The sequence below is a fragment of the Oncorhynchus kisutch genome, linkage group LG17 (assembly GCF_002021735.2).
Source record: "Oncorhynchus kisutch isolate 150728-3 linkage group LG17, Okis_V2, whole genome shotgun sequence".
Classification (NCBI taxonomy): Eukaryota; Metazoa; Chordata; class Actinopteri; order Salmoniformes; family Salmonidae; genus Oncorhynchus; species Oncorhynchus kisutch.
The window spans coordinates 53,707,379-53,724,303 of record NC_034190.2 but is presented as its reverse complement, the minus strand read 5'-3'; the positions used below and the strand labels follow the sequence as shown (position 1 = coordinate 53,724,303).

The following is a 16,925-nucleotide window of genomic DNA, read 5'->3' as shown; positions in this document are numbered from 1 at the left end:
TATACACACACATAACAATTGAGATGTACAAACTATGGCATAAGGGAACGATGAGCGTATAAGAGGCGTGCTGTAATTTCTATTAAGACATTTGAGCGAGGTAGTCGATATGCCTATCTGTTCAGGGCTTTTGAAATGGACAGCGACAGAAGTCAGAACATGGGATGTTCTTACAATTTTCTATAACGGGGGCATATAAGCAAACAATGAAAGCTCCCTAAAAACAGGCTATAGGCTACATGTGCACCACCAAGTCAGAACAGTAGGCGATGTTCTGAGGGGGATAGGGACCAAAATCTTAAGGTGAGACACATGGGCTACTAACAGCTTACTACACAATATACACTTAGTATTACTTTCTTAGCTACAGTAAACATAGAGGATATCCCTTTAGGGACTCGCCGTTGTTGTGCTGTGCTCACTTGAACAATAAGGTCCTTCTTGTGTCTTCAAAGTCTGGCATTCTCTGGATGAAGTCATGCTAGATTGATAGCATGGCCATTGTATTCAACCTTTTCTGGCCAATGGTGTTGCGTGTGAATGTTTGTCATTTTAAGCTTGGAAAAGAGACCCTTTCTGACAGATGTTTTAAACCCTTAAACCCAGACTTGGACCACACACCACTGAATAGCAGGCAGGGGGAAGCAAAATAGTGATTGCTTTGTAATGCATGCAGTTAGCCACTGATTCCTTCCACACCAATCATTGATGAAAATTTGCCAGTAGATTGTCGACGTGATTCATGATGTCGACTGCTTGTCTAGCTAGCTTGCTAGCTAAGGTTTTGAAAGTGCGATGTCCAATCAAAGCTAGATATACCGTGATTTGACATCATTTTATCTGTGGCCAATGACCTTGAGTCTTCTTGGACCAGCACTTATACTGTACATTTATGGCAGCACCCAAGGGGGCTTGAACTGCCTAGCTCTCCCTGTAGATTCTGCGGTGACGTAAAGTCCCCATGAGTAGCAGAAGACCGAACCACAACTAGAAAAGATTACCAATGCCTAAGCTCTGTGCTTTTGCTGGCTGCCCCTCCACCACAGAAAGCACTGAGCTTGGCTGAAACACCTGCATTTTGAAGCTGCCTTACTCAAGAAAGAGATCATGTTTGTATGCGGCTTTATTATCTCAGAACTAAACAGGTGGGGCCCAAAACAGCTGTGGCTCTGCACTGAATGACAGGTCGCCACGGGTGTTAATATAGTGCTGCCCCAACTCTGGTGCAGTATACCCCTACGCAGTATGCAACCATGCTGTCAGAGGTACTTCAAATCAAAGTGTATTGGTCACATACACAGATTTGCTGACGTTATCTCCAGGGCAGTGAAATGCTTGTGTTTCTAGCTCCAACAGTGTAGTAATACCTAGCAATACAATACACACATAATACAAAAAGTATTCAATCCAATTAGCACAAAACGAACCCAAATAGCACTGTAACAGTAATCTATATGCAATCTATATTAATTTAATTTACAGCAGATATACTAAGAATGATATGTTCAGCAGTAGATATACTAAGAATGATATGTTCAGGAGTAGATATACTAAGAATGATATGTTCAGCAGTAGATATACTAAGAATGATATGTTCAGCAGCAGATATACTAAGAATGATATGTTCAGCAGCAGATAAGATATACTAAGAATGATATGTTCAGCAGTAGATATACTAAGAATGATATGTCCAGCAGTAGATATACTAAGAATGGTATGTTCAGCAGCAGATATACTAAGAATGATATGTTCAGCAGTAGATATACTAAGAATGATATGTTCAGCAGTAGATATATTAAGAATGATATGTTCAGCAGTAGATATACTAAGAATGATATGTTCAGCAGTAGATATACTAAGAATGATATGTTCAGCAGTAGATATACTAAGAATGGTATGTTCAGCAGCAGATATACTAAGAATGATATGTTCAGCAGTAGATATATTAAGAATGATATGTTCAGCAGTAGATATATTAAGAATGATATGTTCAGCAGTAGATATATTAAGAATGATATGTTCAGCAGTAGATATATTAGAGTCAGCTATGTCAAGAATCCAGTATTTACATAAATGAACAGTGTAAATAAAATGCAATGTTCAATAGTATAAATATTAGAATGAGCTATCTCGAGAACATAGTATGTACTGTAAATACACAGTACAAAATCGCATGGCAAAAGGGATAGAAATGTAGGGAATTTGCTTCCGGATCTGAGTCTGGAATATAAATAATATACTGTGCATTCGTAAAGTATTCAGACCCCCTTCCCCTTTTCCACATTTTGTTACGTTACAGCCTTATTCTAAAATGTATTACATTATTTGTTTTCCTTGTCAATCTACACACAATAGTTTTTTTAAACATGTTTGCAAATATATAAACATTTTAGAACAGAAATACCTTATTTACATAACTATTCAGACCTTTTGCCATAAGACTCACAATTGAGCTCAGGTGCATCCTGTTTCCATTGATCATCCTTGAGATGTTTAACTGTACAGCATGATTGGAGTCCACCTGTAGCAAATTCAATTGATTAGACATGATTTGGAAAGGTACACACCTGTCTATAAGGTCCCACAGTTGACACTCCATAACAGTGCAAAAACCAAGCCAAGCCATCGAAGGATTTGTCTGTAGAGCTCCGAGACATGATTGGGTTGAGGCACAGATCTGGGGAAGTGTACAAAAACAATTCTGCAGCATTGAAGGTCCCCAAGAACACCATGGCCTCCATTCTTAAATGGAAGAAGTTTGGAACCACCAAGACTCTTCCTAGAGCTGGCCGCCCAACCAAACTGAGCAATCGGGGGAGAAGGACCTTGGTCAGGGAGGTTGCCAAGAACCCCATCTCTGCAGCACTCCATGAATCAGGCCTTATTGGTAGAGTGGCCAGACGGAAGTCACTCCTCAGTAAAAGGCACATAATAGCCCGCTCGGAGTTTGCCAAAAGGCACCTAAAGACTCTCAGACCATGAGAAACAAGATTCTCTGGTCTGATGAAACCAAGATTGAACTCTTTGGCCTGAATGCCAAGCATCATATCTGGAGGAAACCTGTCACCAGCTGTGGGGATGTTTTCAGCAGCAGGGACTGGGAGACTAGTCAGGAAAGATGAACGGAGCATGGTACAGAGGTCCATGATGAAAACCTGCGCCAGAGCACTCAGGACCTCAGACTGGGGTGAAGATTCACCTTCCAACAGGACAACAACCCTACTTACACAGCTAAGACAACACAGGAATGGCTTCGGGACAAGTTTCTGAATGTCCTTGAGTGCCCCAGCCAGAGCATGGACTTGAGCCCAATTGAATATCTCTGGAGAGACCTGAAAATGCACTGCTCCAAAAAATGAAGGGAACACTAAAATAACACATCCTAGATCTGAATGAAATATTCTTATTAAATACTTCTTTACATAGTTGACTGTGCTGACAACAAAATCACACAAAAATTATCAATGAAAATCTAATTTATCAACCCATGGAGGTCTGGATTTGGAGTCACACTCAAAATTAAAGTGGAAAACCACACTACAGGCTGATCCAACATTGATGTAATGTCCTTAAAACAAGTCAAAATGAGGCTCAGTAGTGTGTGTGGCCTCCGCGTGCCTGTATGACCTCCCTACAACGCCTGGGCATGCTCCTGATGAGGTGGCGGATGGTCTCCTGAGGGATCTCCTCCCAGACCTGTACTAAAGCATCCGCCAACTCCTGGACAGTCTGTGGTGCAACGTGGCGTTGGTGGATGGAGCGAGACATGATGTCCCAGATGTGCTCAATTGGATTCAGGTCTGGGGAACGGGCGGGCCAGTCCATAGCATCAATGCCTTCCTCTTGCAGGACCTGCTGACACACTCCAGCCACATGAGGTCTAGCATTGTCTTGCATTAGGAGGAACCCAGGGCCAACCACACCAGCATATGGTCTCACAAGGGGTCTGAGGATCTCATCTCGGTACCTAATGGCAGTCAGGCTACCTCTGGCGAGCACATGGAGGGCTGTGCAGCCCCCCAAAGACTGACCCACCGCCAAACCGGTCATGCTTGAGGATGTTGCAGGCAGCAGAACATTCTTCACGGCGTCTCCAGACTCTGTCACATGTGCTCAAATGTGAACCTGCTTTCATCTGTGAAGAGCACACGGCGCCAGTGGCGAATTTGCAAATCTTGGTGTTCTCTAGCAAATGCCAAACGTCCTGCACGGTGTTAGTCTGTAAGCACAACCCCCACCTGTGGACGTCGGGCCCTCATACCACCCTCATGGAGTCTGTTTCTGACCGTTTGAGCAGACACATGCACATTTGTTGCCTGCTGGAGGTCATTTTGCAGGGCTCTGGCAGTGCTCCTCCTGCTCCTCCTTGCACAAAGGCGGAGGTAGCGGTCCTGCTGCTGGGTTGTTGCCATCCTATGGCCTCCTTCACGTCTCCTGATGTACTGGCCTGTCTCCTGGTAGCGCCTCCATGCTCTGGACACTACGCTGACAGACACAGCAAACCTTCTTGCACCAGCTCGCATTGATGTGCCATCCTGGATGAGGTGCACTACCCGAGCCACTTGTGTGGGTTGTAGACTCCGTCTCATGCTACCACTAGAGTGAAAGCACCGCCAGCATTCAAAAGTGACCAAAACATCAGCCAGGAAGCATAGGAACTGAGAAGTGGTCTGTGGTCACCACCTGCAGAACCACTCCTTTATTGGGGGTGTCTTGCTAATTGCCTATAATTTCCACCTGTTGTCTATTCCATTTGCACAACAGCATGTGAAATTTATTGTCAATCAGTGTTGCTTCCTAAGTGGACAGTTTGATTTCACAGAAGTGTGATTGACTTGGAGTTACATTGTGTTGTTTAAGTGTTCCCTTTATTTTTTTGAGCAGTGTAGCTGTGCAGTGACACTCCCCATCCAACCTGACAAAGCTTGAGAAGATCTGCAGAGAAGAATGGGAGAAACTCCCCAAATACAGGTGTGCCAAGCTCGTAGCTGTCATGGTTCCACCTGTCACCAGAGGGCAGCAGAGACCGTCCTAGAGACATTAACGACACTCCGGTGTGTCCAATTTACTCATTATGATTTACCTGTTAAAAGAGGGGTGTTTTCCTTTTGTCGAAGCTTGAATTGTTTACCGTGTGCTGTTGTTTCCTGAGTGAGTTTTCGAGACAGAGTGTTTGTTTTTTTCAAGTGCACTGTGATCCTGCGACTACCGTTTCTCAGTAAAGTATTATGTTTATCCTTAACTACTGATTCCTTGTCTGGTCTCTTCTCTACAGCTGGGTCCAACCTTACCACTTCACAGTAGCTTCATACCCAAGAAGACTCAAGGCTGTAATCGCTGCCAAAAGTGCTTCAACAAAGCACTGAGTAAAGGGTCTGAATACTTATGTAAATGTCATTAAGGTTTTTTATTTGTAATACATTTGCAAACATTTCTAAAAACCTGTTTTTGCTTTATTGTGTATATCGTGTGTAGATTGATTGGAGGGGGGACAATTTTATCAATTTTAGAGTATGGCTGTAATGTAATAAAATGTGGGTCTGAATACTTTCCGAATGTACTGCATATATGTGAACGATGTGTATGGACAGTATGTGAATAGAAAAGGTGTGTATAGCACTAGTTATATAGGATGAGCCATGACTAGAATACTGTATAGTGAACAAATTTCTACGATTTGTTACCGCGTTACAGTTCATATAAGGAAATCAGTCTACTGAAATAAATGAATTAGGCCCAAATCTATGGATTTCACATGACTGGAAATACATGCATGCATCTGTTGGTCAGACTTTTTTTAAGGTAGGGGTGTCGAGCAGGAAACCAGTCAATATCGGGTGTGACCACCATTTGCCTCATGCAGCGTGACACATATCCTTTGCATCAGGCTGTTGATTGTGGAATGTTGTCCCACTCCTCTTCAATAGCTGTGCAAAGTTGCTGGATAATGGTGGGAACTGAAACACGCTTTTGTACACATCGATCCAGAGCATCCCAAATAATGCTCAATAGGTGACATGTCTGGTGAATATACAGTGCCTTGCGAAAGTATTCGGCCCCCTTGAACTTTGTGACCTTTTGCCACATTTCAGGCTTCAAACATAAAGATATAAAACTGTATTTTTTTGTGAAGAATCAACAACAAGTGGGACACAATCATGAAGTGGAACGACATTTATTGGATATTTCAAACTTTTTTAACAAATCAAAAACTTAAAAATTGGGCGTGCAAAATTATTCAGCCCCTTTACTTTCAGTGCAGCAAACTCTCTCCAGAAGTTCAGTGAGGATCTCTGAATGATCCAATGTTGACCTAAATGACTAATGATGATAAATACAATCCACCTGTGTGTAATCAAGTCTCCGTATAAATGCACCTGCACTGTGATAGTCTCAGAGGTCCGTTAAAAGCGCAGAGAGCATCATGAAGAACAAGGAACACACCAGGCAGGTCCGAGATACTGTTGTGAAGAAGTTTAAAGCTGGATTTGGATACAAAAAGATTTCCCAAGCTTTAAACATCCCAAGGAGCACTGTGCAAGCGATAATATTGAAATGGAAGGAGTATCAGACCACTGCAAATCTACCAAGACCTGGCCGTCCCTCTAAACTTTCAGCTCATACAAGGAGAAGACTGATCAGAGATGCAGCCAAGAGGCCCATGATCACTCTGGATGAACTGCAGAGATCTACAGCTGAGGTGGGAGACTCTGTCCATAGGACAACAATCAGTCGTATATTGCACAAATCTGGCCTTTATGGAAGAGTGGCAAGAAGAAAGCCATTTCTTAAAGATATCCATAAAAAGTGTTGTTTAAAGTTTGCCACAAGCCACCTGGGAGACACACCAAACATGTGGAAGAAGGTGCTCTGGTCAGATGAAACCAAAATTGAACTTTTTGGCAACAATGCAAAAGTGTGTTCAGGGTGATGAGCTGTGTTGCTTTTATGCCAAACATAACGTTTGGCATAAAAGCAACACAGCTCATCACCCTGAATACACCATCCCCACTGTCAAACATGGTGGTGGCAGCATCATGGTTTGGGCCTGCTTTTCTTCAGCAGGGACAGGGAAGATGGTTAAAATTGATGGGAAGATGGATGGAGCCAAATACAGGACCATTCTGGAAGAAAATCTGATGGAGTCTGCAAAAGACCTGAGACTGTTCACAAATGCTCTCCATCCAACCTCACTGAGCTCGAGCTGTTTTGCAAGGAGGAATGGGAAAAAATGTCAGTCTCTCGATGTGCAAAACTGATAGAGACATACCCCAAGCGACTTACAGCTGTAATCGCAGCAAAAGGTGGCGCTACAAAGTATTAACTTAAGGGGGCTGAATAATTTTGCACGCCCAATTTTTCAGTTTTTGACTTGTTAAAAAAGTTTGAAATATCCAATAAATGTCTTTCCACTTCATGATTGTGTCCCACTTGTTGTTGATTCTTCACAAAAAAATACAGTTTTATATCTTTATGTTTGAAGCCTGAAATGTGGCAAAAGGTCGCAAAGTTCAAGGGGGCCGAATACTTTCGCAAGGCACTGTACATGCCAGTGGGATATTTTCAGATTGCAGGAATTGTGTACAGTTCCTTGCGACATGGGCCTGTGCGTTATGCTGAAACAGGAAGTGATGGCTGCGGAGGAATGGTACGACAATGAGTGTGAGGATCTCTGTGTATTCAAATTGCCATCGATAAAATGCAATTGTTTATTGTTCGTAGCTTATGCCTGCCCATACCATAACCCCACCGCCACCATGGGGCACTCTGTTCACAACGTTGACATCAGCAAACTGCTCGCCCACACGACGCCATACACATGGTCTGCGGTTGTGAGGCCGGTTGGACGTACTGCCAAATACTCTAAAATGACTTTGGAGGCCAGTTTATGGTAGAGAAATTAACATTTGATTCTCTGGCAACAGCTCTAGTGGACATTCCTGCACTCAGGATGCCAATTACAGGCTCCCTCAAACCTTGTGTGACAAAACTGCCCATTTTAGAGTGGCTTTTCATTGTCCCCAGCACAAGGTGCGCCTGTGTAATGATCATGCTGTTTAATCATCTTCTTGATATGACAGCCACACCTGTCAGGTGTATGGATTATCTTGGCAAAGGAGAAATGCTCACTAACAGGGATGTAAACTAATTTGTGCACAACATTTGAGAGAAATAAGCTTTTCGTGCATATGAAAAATGTCTGGGATATTTTATTTCACCTCATGAAATATGAGACCAACGCTTAAGATGTTGTATTTATATTTTTGTTCAGTGTACATATAAAGTTGGTAAAACAGTATGTAAACATTATTAAAGTGACCAGTGCTGAATGACTCAATGTACATTGGGCAGCAGTCTCTAAGGTGCAGGGTAGAGTACTGGGTGGTAAGCCATCAAGTAACAGGTTTTGAGGTTCAAGTCAGGGTACTGGGTGGAGACAGCTAGTGGTGAAGCTGTTTAATCACAAACTTTTGACCCTCTCCACTACAGCCCCGTTGATATGGATGGGGTTGTGCTTTCTCTGCTGTCTCCTGTAGTCCTCAATCAGCTCCTTTATTTGGTTGACAATGAGGCGCTGTCGGCTGTCTCGTCGTTGTAGGTAATCAGGCCTTCCAGTATTGTGTCGAGTTGGAGATATGCGCAGTCATGGGTGAACGAGGAATACAGGAGGGCGCTGAGGACGCACCCCTGTAGGGACCCCGTGTTGAGGTTCAGCGTGGTCGGAGGTGTTGTTGACTACCTTCACCACTTGGGGTCGGCCTGTCAGGAAGTCCGGGACCCAGTTGCACAGGGAGTGGTTCAGACCCAGGGCCAGAGCTTAACGATGAGCTTGGAGGGCACTATGGTGTTGAAGGCTGAGCTGTAGTTGATGAACAGCATTCTAACTTGAGTAAATGGATAGTAATCCTGGATTTTATGTAGCAGTATTTGTAGATGTACCTGAGTGAGATCGAACCAGGTAAAATCACCCCAGAGCTAGAAATGTCACAAATGGTGCTGAATCAGACTATTTTGTAAGTTGTCAAGTGGGTGGTCACGTGTGTTAGCGATCAGAGGATCGTTGGGTCGAGCCTGGTAGGGGACAGTTGAAGAATCACAGCTGTTAGCAGCACAGTGAAGCCGTTTTTTTAAGGTTCTGATTTTTTAAATAAAATGTATTTCTGTGATCCAACTCCTCAGAGAGTGCTAGCATCAGTATACTTTTTCAACAGCAGCTGAGCCATGGAACAGCTAATGGCCTATATTCACAAAGTGTCTCCGTGTATGAGTACAGATCTAGGATCCGTTTCCTTTTTTAGATCATGATGAATAAGATTGCATGGATCAGCCCTTTCTTGGACGCTTGACACATACAGCTCCTGGAGCTCAGGGACAGGGTTAAGTAAAACAAAATCATAGCTAATTAGTGAAAAAAACTCATTAGTACATTTGTTGTATCTCTATCTTTGTTTGTCCCTCTCCCAATCTTTCTTTGTATCTCTTTGTAGCCTAAGGGGAGGACTTTGTCTGTGATGTCCATGGGTTTCTTGTCCTGTGAACAGTAGCCATTGCTAAGCTGTTTGTTTGGCTAGCGGTAGTGCTGTCCACTGTCTCTCCCACACCTTCTCCTCTTCTGGGCCCAACTAGCCTTTTAATTAGGGTGAGCAGTTAATAGTGCCAAGCTAGCACCACTGCCACTTCAGCACTTTAGCCTGAGTTAGTATCCCCACAATCGATTTCTAAGAGCGGTAGCAAGAGAAGGCCACTCTATTGTTGAAGTACCAGGGCAATCATGATTCGCCTTTTGGGTGGGTGGGTGGGTGGGGGGGGGGGTGGCGGGGGGGGGGGTGCTTCTTTCACAGCAAATTATGGAAAAGTGCCAAAGTCAGGTATATCAATACTTTGCTTTCTCCTCAATTCTTGTACTTTTATAATAGATAGCAAGGTCTTGGAATTCTTCTCACACACCACCAGTAAAGAATGTTCTAGGCATTCAGCCTTCAACTGAAGAAAAATAAATAAAATCAAGAAACCTTGTGCTCAATATAGATACTATAAGCTTTTTTCCCCTCTCGCCCCTTTTTTTGTTTTGATTCAAAGATGCAGTAGAAGTATTTAGCATTTAGATGACATTGCCAGAGAGGTGCGATGGATCAGTACCACTCGGTGGAGTGTTTCTCTGATAACATAGGTAGGGCACCCGGACAGACACAACAGACAACCGACACGCCAGATGGACGGACGGACAGAACAGACCGACAAGACAGACATGCAGGTGGGCAGACACGACAGAGAACATTGACAGACAGAGAGACATGGCCGACCAACCAGCCGACAGATGGGTGGGAAGTGGAATACCAGCTGTACCCGTTGTTGCTGCAGGAGCTCAGAACAGCAGAGCAGAGAGGCTCCGGGGAATGCCATGGCAACTGGTGTAGCAAACCCCCCTAGGGTGCCCCACATAGACATGGGGGGGTGACCTTGCTCGGAACCTTGCGGGAGGGGGCAGTTACCACTGCCCACTGCACCACGGCCTCGACTGGCTGCACAGCCCATTAGCTTCCTGATTATGCTCAGCTTAGCCATTAGCTCCTCAGAAGTATCTCACCCCCCCGGCCCCCTCTACCAGTTTAGATGCCGTCATGAGTTTCTTCGAAAATGGGAAGGAAACAACAGCAAGTGCTTTCTAGCTCTGGGGAATAAACGAGACACACAAAAAATACTAGAGTAAAATGGAAAGAAAAAGTTATCTTTTACTATTAAACAACCTGCAGTAAGCAGGAATAGAATATATATATATATGAATATTTTTGTTTTGCTACAGATTTATAATATAGACTTATAGTATAGATTTTCACTGGACATACAGTATATTGTAATTGTTCTATTATGACACTGGAAGGAAGTTCCTCAGGAACCCATGGCTCAGAGACCCATATGGACCCACCTTACCTGCTAGTACTTCCTGGTAGTGTATAGTTTAAAGGTCAGAAAAAGTACAACATTTGATAAGTCCTTAAGTTTCTGTCATCTAGCCTCTATCTAATTTAGTCTTGCCATCTTTGCTTCAAAGTGGACATGTTGTATGCTCCTGGCCATTTTACTGGAAAGAAAAGCATGATAGTTTATACTTTGATAAAGGAGAGCTGTCTGTCCTGATGTTTCTTTGCCTTTCAACCTCTTCTTTTCTTTTTATCTCCTTTCTAGCCCTTGCCTAAGGAGCCATCGTAAGGAGTTAAGAACTAAGTGGGTAGGTGAGTCTGGCTCCATCCATCCTCTCAAAGTGTATGTTGTTTATTTTATGCACTTCCAGCTGTCTAGTCTGTGGGGCAAGCAGAATTGCACATCTGAGACTTACCGTCTCCCTATAGAACTAGTCACCGGAGTTCAAAAGGTCAAACTCCCATGGTGCTTATAGTAAAGGACAACTCCCACCTACTCATGGTTTACATTTTTCTCTTTTACATAGAAAATACACAATCGGTGGCTGCATTTTCCTGTGAGAAAATGGCTTTGATGCTTGCAACAAAAAAAAAAGACCAAAAGAAAGATCAAAGGGAGCTATAGTGGTACAAAGTCACCTAATGCAGAGGGTTACAAATTAACAAAGCCCAAAGAGGCTACTTCAAAGGATGATGTTACTTCAAATGGCTGCGTTGTTTAAGAGGACTAGGGAAATACAAGGTGGAGTTGAGAGATTTAGTTATTTTTGGACTGAGAAGGAAAGAAAACTAAAGAGCCGTATTAAGTCAAACAAGCACCCCGAAACAAGCACCCTACCGCAGAAAACCTGAACTGGGGAAACATAATGTATCTGAACCTTTGTTTTGTTTCACGGTAAACATTGGCTACTGCAATTTATCCGATTGCTTATTTTGTTAATTTATTCCATGAAAATACCTCTTATGTGTAACAATAACAATGTTGTTTGTCCATAGTGCAGGGTTGGGTGAATACCAAGCCTAGAAAAAGACAATGGTCGTAAGAGTGGGCGATATTGCCGAATCTCCACGCCTATGTGTCACAGTCTATATTCTAAGATGGATTTACCTTCTTCCACAGAGAAAACAAAATGAATCACAGACAATTACCAGAGACAGGGAGAGAATGAGGATTGGGGGCATCATAAATATTAATTTTCCGGGTGGCTTTAAATTCATGAAATTCTTTGCAGACTCATATTAAAGATTCATATGGACAATCTAGGGTGTAAAAGTTTACCATTGCTACGGTGAATTGGCACTCAGACAGAAACGACAGACAGAGAGACAGACCATACAGATATACCAGAAATACAAACCAAACAGACAGACAGACATACGAGTGTGCAGACACGACAGATCATTTATTACGTGGAATTATACATTTACATTTATGGCATATTTACAATTGAAGTCGGAAGTTTATATACACCTTAGCTAAATATATTTAAACTCAGTTTTTCACAATTCCTGACATTTAATCCTAGTAAAAATGCCCTGTCTTAGGTCAGTTAGGATCACCACTTTATTTTAAGAATGTGAAATGTCAGAATAATAGTAGAGAGAATAATTTATTTCAGCTTGTATTTCTTTAATCACATTCCCAGTGGGTCAGAAGTTTACATACACTCAATTAGTATTTGATAGCATTGCCTTTAAATTTATTAACTTGGGTCAAATGTTTTGGGTAGCCTTGTACAAGCTTCCCACAATTGGCCCATTCCTCCTGACAGAGCTGGTGTAAAGGTGTCAGGTTTGTAGACCTTGCTCACACAAGCTTTTTCAGTTCTGCCTTGACTTTGTGGTCCTTAAGCCATTTTGCCACAACTTTGGAAGTATGCTTGGGGTAATTGTCCATTTGGCAGACCCATTTGCGACCAAGCTTTAACTTCCTGAATGATGTCTTGAGATGTTGCTTCAATATATCCACATAATTTTCCTGCCTCATGGTTTCATCTATTTTGTGAAGTTCACCCTCCCCCCCAACATAATGCTGTCACCCCCGTGCTTCATGGTTGGGATGGTGTTCTTCGGCTTGCAAGCCTCCCCCTTTTTCCTCCAAACATAACAATGGTCATTATGGCCAAACAGTTCTATTTTTGTTTCATCAGACCAGAGGACATTTCTCCAAAAGAAATGGTGCCATGGTGTTTATACTTGCGTACTATTGTTTGTACAGATGAACGTGGTACCTTCATGCATTTGGAAATTGCTCCAAAGGATGAACCAGACTTGTGGAGGTCTACAATTTTGGCTTCATGGATTCTAAAGCCATGACATCATTTTCTGGAATTTTCCAAGCTGTTAAAGGCAACTTACTCTATGTAAACTTCTGACCCACTGGAATTGTGATACAGTGAATTGTAAGTGAAATAATCTGTCCTTAAACAATTGTTGGAAAAATTACTTGTCATGCACAAAGTAGATGTCCTGACCGACTTAACAAGAAATTTGTGGAGTGGTTGAAAAACGAGTTTTAATAACTCCAACATAAGTGTATGTTAACTTCCGACTTCAACTGTATATGGTTTGAACTCAATGTAATTATTTTAGCATACAAAAATAGATATGGATGACTAAAACAAGATATTTGATTTAACCAATATTTATACAGGTTATTCTCGTTGTTGTTGTTCTACATAAACTGTGCTAGCCTTCATTATACACCACTTGTATTAATAGGAGTGTTTGTATGTTAATCTTACTTGTGAAGTTGCTTTCATTATTCTTATTCTGAAGTCCATAGTGCGTTCAAGATTCAAAGTAATCCTGAAACAACCGTGAGTGCCTTGTTTACTCAACTCCATTTTTACCCCCCTTTCTCTCTCTCTCTCTAACCCCCTTACCCCCATCCCAGGTTTATTGCCAGTCATGGCAGAAGGGGAACAGAGGCCAATGACCAGGCAAGCACAGTTTGTGTCCATTCGCCAATTTTGTGCTCAAACCACTACTACCCCACCCCTCCCTCCCCCACACCACCACCATCTCTCAGAGGAGCCCTACTATGTGACAGTGACACTCCTCTGCTCCCTCATTGGTCCAAAAGTCCGTACCTGCCCATGAAAGCAACTCGCCACAGCATCGTTATTGGAACCATATCACAAACTGAATGACAAATCCTACTGTATACTGTATATAACCTGTGTTGTTTCAGCACGGCAAGCAGGATAGAACTGGGAGTCTAAACATGTGTAAGGAAACCATTTCGCCACCTACCCCTATGGAACACAATGTGAAGGCATTTTTGGTAACTTGGTTTAAACTAGTCTACAGTTATTTTATGAGTACTGAAACGAGAACCATTCAGGGTCTTTTCACTCACGTAAATAGTCTGTTTGGTTAAGGCGTTGGTTTTGTCCTGTTGAAGAGCCATGATAGGTTTGGTGGACACAGGAGGTTAGTGAAACCAGGATATGATGCCAATGGGTGCCCGTCTTTAGCCATATTTCTCCATCCTCTAAGAAACACCACCACCTGTCTTGGGTATCTGAGGGATGAGGTTCCAAGAGGTTTTGGGATGAAAATATATAGAGAAAAGGAGGAAATCCCATGCGAGTATCATTCTCTTGTCGTCAATCTCTACAGTGAAAGAAGGATCAAATATATGATATACATTTACAGCTCTGGAGGAGAAACCTTTGGATGGATTGTCAGTGACTTTCTAACTTGATATTGACAAAGCTTTGTTAATCTGGTGCCTATGACTGATGGGACCGTTGCAAGTAAGGATTCCCTAATAGTGTCTGTGGAGAAACCGCCCACGTGACATCACTCTGCTATAAGGAGATCTTTATGAGACACTTACTGACAGACTACACCTGCCTGGCTCTTTATCCTGTGTTCTAATTATTTGTTTGTGTGTGTGTGTGCGTGCGTGCGTGCGTCTGGGTGTCCGTGCCTCCTGATATACACTGTGAAATGGGAAATAGTTGACACAATCTTGTTCTTAAGTTTGACACATCCATTACTGTACTTCTGGACAGAACTGTTCCTGAAGCTCACTATCTTGCAAACTGGTATGATCATGTTTTAGGGGATGCTCGTTGATTTAAAGCTGGAATCCGTACTTGCTGGAGCTGCCATGTCGGTTTGCGATATTAAAGAGACAGTTACTTCAAAACAATGAGCACTGTTCTTTCCCTCGGACATCACTGCACATCACTGCACATCACTGCACGCCCGATAGAACAGCAGAGTATTTACTGCAATTTTCTTTTACCACAATGCTAGATGCTCATCTCCTCCGTTTCACCAACAAAACCAAAAAAAAACGATAGCAAAAGCTCCGGGTCGAGATGGCGTTGTTTCACCTTATGCGGATTTCAGCTTTAAAGCCTCATACAGAGGAATCACATGTTTTTAATACAAAAGTGTATTAATATTGACAGATCTATGTCACATAAGTTAAAAGCAGTAATGATAGTCCATGTGTAGTACCGATTGATTATTTCAAAGTTAGGTTTTAAATGGCCTTTTTATAGGAAATAAATGTATGGAGGTATGCTACTTGCAAAGTGCTGCTTTTTATGTTGGGTGTAATGTATACATTCACTGTATAATGTCCCATGGGTATTTCTAACTTCATTTATGTTACGGGATTACGAGAGAGAGTGAGTGTCACAGAGAGAATGAGACCATAAAGGACATTGTATATCACTGAAATGGAGTTGTTATTTTTCACCAGAAAGATATACTTACTGTATGTTAATATACTTACTATATGTTAATATACTTACTGTATGTTAATATACTGTATGCTCCTTTGAGAGACACGGGGATGAAAAGAGCCTTCCATCCCTGGGGCTAATGTAATTGCCTTTAAGTGTGTGTGTGGTGTGCGTGCATGAGTGTGTGCGTGCTTGCGTGTATGTGGGTGTGCATGTCTATGAGCGCAGGTGTGCGTGCACATGTTCACTGTGTCCATTTGTGTGTGCTTGATTGATGTGTGAAGAGAGCACCACAATTCTCATCTAATTACACTTAACTTTAATTACTCCCAGCTGTACCCATGTCCTTTTCTTTCACTATTTTGTCTTAGTTTTTTTTTTACCAACACAAATAAAATGTCCCCTTGATTTGATCTGATTCCATGGATGAATCTCTGAATCCACATCAGATGCATGACACAATGAAAGTTCTATCACCGGGTTCCCCAACTGGCTTGCCCACGGGCTGAATTTGGCCTGCGAGTGATTTTATTTGGCACCAAAAGTTTAATGAGCGTTACAGAGAGATGTATGGGATCATATACAAATATAAGCAAGGTTTGAATTTAATATGTTTTAGTCAAATACTATCTGTTTAGACTTCTTGCGGTCAATTTGCAGTCTACAAATTATTTGTAATTATGTTCCCGCCCCCTGACCATCGCTCAATAACAAGTCGGCCCTCTGCTGAATCTCGTTAATGATCCCTATTCTATGTAGTCTTGAAAAGAAGATATGGTAGCAATCAAAGTTAGAGAACAAAGTATTTCGTTTCACTTTCTCTGAGGTTTCTCCTTTTCCTATGAGGGATGCAACATCCACGTCACTTCAATCTCGCTGGATTGATTGCTTTGATTTCATTCCCGCGACTCTTCATGTGTGCCTGTTGTTTTTTTCCCCGTGAACATTATGACCGCGGAAACATTTGTAATGACCTGTCAAACACACTCTGGTAATAGCTGAAATGGGCTAAATGGAATTGTCTTTCCGTTGAACATTAAAGCTTCGTCGGGCATTTAGGGTAGACAGAGCAGGTAAGTTCAGGTAGGTCTAGACAGAGCAGGTAGGGTAGACAGAGCAGGTGAGTTCAGGTAGGGTAGACAGAGCAGGTAAGTTCAGGTAGGTCTAGACCGAGCAGGTGAGTTCAGGTAGGTCTAGACAGAGAAGGTGAGTTCAGGTAGGTCTAGACAGAGCAGGTGAGTTCAGGTAGGGTAGACGGAGCAGGTGAGTGCAGGTAGGGTAGACAGAGCAGGTGAGT

The 16,925-nt window shown here is 42.5% G+C and overlaps 1 protein-coding gene across 2 annotated transcripts in view; it reads left to right on the top strand.

Annotated features, from left to right (window-relative positions):
• tafa5l (TAFA chemokine like family member 5, like) overlaps positions 1–16,061 on the top strand; it is a 40,353-nt gene extending 24,292 nt beyond the window's left edge. Inside the window, exons 4-5 of one of the 2 annotated variants that reach the window (XM_031794081.1) lie at positions 11,188–11,230; positions 13,819–16,061. In XM_031794081.1, coding sequence (XP_031649941.1) covers positions 11,188–11,211 — 24 coding nt within the window. In that variant the 3' untranslated portion in view covers positions 11,212–11,230; positions 13,819–16,061. Of the gene's footprint in view, positions 1–11,187; positions 11,235–13,818 lie in introns of both variants that reach the window. The other variant, XM_020507179.2, reaches the window with a different exon arrangement.
• Positions 16,062–16,925: the final 864 nt, after the last annotated feature.